The following is a 4,890-nucleotide window of genomic DNA, read 5'->3' on the forward strand; positions in this document are numbered from 1 at the left end:
GTTTTGGATAACGGAGTCGTCCCTGGTTCCAGTTCAATCGTAAAAGGATCAGACCGAGAAGGTGGTAATCCCTACAATGACTGGAACACGTCTTCAAACTCCTCTACAACCTGAATACCGCTAACCGTAGAGTTCCCCACTGACTCAGGCATAGATATAGTAACCAAATAAGCCTCACAGCCCTTCTCGATCATCTTCCCAGCCTGAAAGGCCGAGATCACGAGACTCCCTGAAGTTGGTCTAATCCCCTGATAAACCAACTTCCCTCCTGAGCGCTCAAACTCCACTCTACCCCGATGACAATCCAGATGAACCATATGCCGATGCAACCAGTCCATCCCCAAGATAACGTTATACAGCTCCACTGGGCTGATAAGCAAATCCGCAGGCCACGACTCCCCTGTAATCTGAATATCAATTCATATGGCTCGTCCAATAACCCTCAGGAACTTGCCTCCCGCAACTTTGACAACTCCTGTACGCTCCCCGGAATCCCCTCTGATTCCCGCGCTCTCTGCACACTCCGGAGTAATGAAGCTATGCGAAGATCCAGAATCGAACATAACATGGGACTTAAAACCTCCCACCAACAGGATCCCTACACAAACCTCATGTGTTGAGAACCTAACACTTTATCACAGGACAACATAAAATCTGAACTTACTAAGAATTCACAAAGATTAGGTACCAGAAATTATACATGTGATCACCCCAGCACTGGTTGCACCAGTCTCTACAGTCGTGTAAACCCGTGGCGCCTGCTCAATCCGTGCTACCTGCTGCCCTCCCGGCTGCACCTGCTGCAACGCTGCCACTGCTACCGGCTTCAACTTGGGACAATAGGGCCTGATGTGCCTTGGCTCCCTGCAATGATAGCACACACGATCTGCTGCCGTCAGAGCACTCCTCTTGGGACAGCTAGCAACCTTGTGATACTTGCCTCCACAACCGAAGCAAGTCGGACCACCCGACCTCTGCGTAGCCTCCCATCTCCTCTTGGTTCGCTTTGAAGGCTTGCCGCCCCTGCTAGAACCTCCCTGATGCTGAGCCTTGCTAGGCTGGACTGCTGGGCTAGCCACCACTGACTGTGCTCGGATGTCCTCCTCAATCCCTGCTGCAGCCTCAACCAGCTCTGTACGCGTAGCATAACTCCACCCTCTACAGTGAACCCTCAAATCGTCAGGTAGGGCCCTCAAAAACCTCCTGATCTTAGCCTCCTCAGACTCCATATCCCGACCCCCATACCTCAGAAGTCGACTGAACTCCAAGTCAAGCTCCCGCACTGACCGAGTTCCGTGAGCTAGCTGAAGGAACTGCACCTCCAACCCTGAAGTCAGCCAAGACATCTCCCTCTGTACCCTCCTGGCTGCCACAGAACTCCACCACAACTGAGCATCACCAGTCAAATGGTGGACCCCAATGTCCACCCAAAACTCCTCAGGACATCTCAGAGTATGGAAGTTACGTTCCACACTTGTCCTCCATGCCTCCGCAGCGGTAGGATCAGTACCTCTCGAAAACCGCTCGGTACGAATACGACCCATCTCTGTCAGCATATTGATATAACGAGAATGTACCCCCACATCCGCAGCGACTGGCTACCGCTCCTCCGCCACCACTGGTGGCACTACCTGAGCCTGAGCCGGTGCCACTGGCGGCAACCGCTCTAACAACTGTGCCAGCATACCCGCAAGGTCGACACCCGGGACTCCAACCACTGGGACACCCACACCTGGGGCCCTATCATCACCGGCTACTGGAGCATCAACAGCGCCCCCTCCAGCCACACTCACGGAATCTCCCTGGACACCCTTCGACTCGCCCACACCCTCTACTGTCACACTCTGGTCCTCGGTCTCACTAACCATTGGGGCTCTCCCCCTACCACGACAACGTCCGCGTCCATGACCACGTCCGCATCCACGACCACGACCACAACCAGCAACAGCATCCTCTCTAACCATCTGCATTACCATGAACAGAAGGCTAAGCACGCAATTAACATAACACAAAAACATATACTCACCGTGGAATCACACTATAGGCTCGAAGAGGATGTTCTAGGACTCCATGCCACACACAATTGACTAACTCACATAATCAATCAAGACATGCAATCCCAAACATCACAACAGAAACCTAGTGAACCCAAACCTAGAACCGTAAGGGTTCTGATACCAAACTGAAACGACCTGACCCGTTTTTTTACAACTAGTCGTCCCATACCAACTACCCACCTAACCACAAGCACAACCAACAGTGAAAATAACATATACCAATATCCAAACAATAATCCAATAACTAATAACCAATAATCAAATATAACAATACTCCAATATCAAACAACAGGAAACAAGGAACCAGCAACCTAGCAAGTTCTAAAGACCCAAATCTAGCAACCTAGAAATGCCAGACAACATCCAATCGAGTCACTAGAACATCCTCCTCTTCATCGCCTTGATTCCACGATCACACTTTGCCTTTACCTGCACCACAAACACATATTGAAATGCATGAGTATTTGATAAACACTCATTGAGGCCATCCTCCCATCTACCGGTTTATACACACAAGCATCAATGATATCAATGTTCCAAACAATCAACAAACAAGACATACAAGGCGATGAAGAGGAGGATGTTCTAGTGGGAGTGAAGATCCAGGGCTATGAACGTGTTAGAAGGTTGCTGGGAGTGTAGGATTTGTTGATGTTGGTCCTAATCTTCCTGCAAAGAAGTGAGTTCATGACCATGGCTAATCTAAGCCTTTGATGTCCTTGTTCTTGCTTGTTTATTGTTGTTTTGTGTGATTTTCTTGTTGGGATTGGTTGCTACAGGTTCCTAAGGACGTATTTGGCCTGAGTTTTGAGTATTCGACGATTTAGAAGAGGTTGGGGAGCGAGATTCGACTCTCGGCTTCGAGCGGATCGTGAGTGCAGAGGGAGTGTCGATCGACACCACTTGGTGTCGGTCGACACCAGAAAATTGGGCATCGATCGACACTGTGGGGTAGTATGTCTTGTTTGTTGATTGTTTGGAACATTGATATCATTGATGCTTGTGTGTATAGCCCAGTAGATGGAAGGATTGCCTTACTGAGTGTTTATAAAATACTCATGCATTGCAATTTGTGTTTGTGATGCAGATAAAGGCAAAGTGTGATCGTGGAATCAAGGCAATGAAGAGGTGGATGTTCTAGGGACTCGATTGGATGTTGTCTGGCATTGCTAGGTTGCTAGAGCTGGGTCTTTAGAACTTGCTAGGTTGTTGGTTCCTTGTTCCCTGTTGTTTGATATTGGAGTATTGTTATATTTGATTATTGGTTATTAGTTATTGGATTATTGTTTGGATATTGGTATATGTTATTTCCGCTGTTGGTTGTGCTCGTGGTTAGGTGGCTAGTGGGTATGGGACCACTAGATGTAGTTTATTATTATTATTATTATTTTATTATTTAATTTTTATAAAAAAAACGGGTCAGGTCGTTTCAAATCTTGTAAGTCAAAACTTATCTTCACATTGTCCTTTCCCTTAGTTTTTACATTATCAAGAGAACCAGCACCAGCAATTTGACCAACCACATCTAAAACCATAACAATATTAGTTACTAATCAACAACCGAGTATATATATACATGAGTTTCACAACTTACCAAACAATACTTGTTTATCTATTTTTCCAGCCAAGATAGTTGAAAATTCTTGAAAGTATTTTTCAGGAACTCGTGCCGGAAAATCATCACATGGTTTAACTGTGGTGGTTCTATAGAACACTAACTTAAATCCCAAAGCACTTGTCATGTAATCACCGTCATAATCCACCAAACTGAAAGTATCGATTATTTTCGAATCACCAACTTGGATCTGGTTTTGAAATTTCTTCACCAATGCATCCTCAATAGACGCGTGAATTCTTGTTCCCTTAAATTTAGAGCAGTCGTCAATACGTTTGAATCAAAATCGATATTAAGGTGTAGAAAAGCTTTAATAAACTTGAATTAATCGTAACAAACCTCCTCATCGACTAAAACCATCTGCAGTGATTTGAATGCTTTCCAAAGTCTTATCACACGAACCCTGATCTTGTAGTGATCCAGAGCAGGATTGATCTCGTTAATGTTAACATAGGGAGAGATATTGACTTGTTTGGAGGCCATAATGAATATTTTGATTATTAAAAAGAATCGCTGAATTGTACACAATGTTTCAATATGTATCACTATATATAGAGTATCCAATTGTTAATTTTTACATATATAATTAATATGATAATATTGAAATTTGAGTTTATCTTCCTTTTTAGAATCATTATAGTAATTATCATATTAAAATTATGTCAATATAACATTTTCAGACGATAAGCATATAAGTTTCAAGGATATTTTACTTTTAAGATAATTGTAATATTTCATTAACATTTTTGTAAGTATATTATGATGATAATGAATCATTTTCTTCCAAATTATCTTTCCATTTTTCTATAATAATCGTGTAAATATAATATAACTAAATTCGATCAAGAAATATATAAAATATTTTATTAATTTAATAAGTATATATTCTATATTTATATTATGGAATTTAGTTAGACGTGAATTGAAATAAATTTTTGATCATCCTTTCATTATGAATAATATCTTTGAATATCTATTTATAACTATATAATATCTATTTATGAATAATATAATTAAATGTCTATAGTACAATTTGTAAATTTGGAATTTTATATGTATGAATAAATATATGATATTTTAAATGTCTAAAAAATATTTGTAAACCCTAGTCCAAACCGAACACCATAAAGCTTACAATTATTGAATAATTGTACATCAAATATAAAAGGTAAAAAAACTTCAAAATTATAAAAAAATCAAGATTTCATGTCAATTAAA

The 4,890-nt window shown here is 41.9% G+C and overlaps 1 protein-coding gene across 1 annotated transcript; it reads right to left on the reverse strand.

Moving 5' to 3' along the window:
• LOC104743824 lies at positions 2,230-4,155 on the reverse strand. The gene is made up of 4 exons (XM_010464865.1): positions 4,012-4,155; positions 3,652-3,919; positions 3,508-3,582; positions 2,230-2,237 (listed from the first exon to the last, which is right to left on the reverse strand). The coding sequence occupies exons 1-4, from the start codon at positions 4,153-4,155 to the stop codon at positions 2,230-2,232; spliced, it is 495 nt and encodes a 164-aa protein (XP_010463167.1).

Source organism: Camelina sativa, chromosome 14 (genome assembly GCF_000633955.1).
Source record: "Camelina sativa cultivar DH55 chromosome 14, Cs, whole genome shotgun sequence".
NCBI lineage: Eukaryota > Viridiplantae > Streptophyta > Magnoliopsida > Brassicales > Brassicaceae > Camelina > Camelina sativa.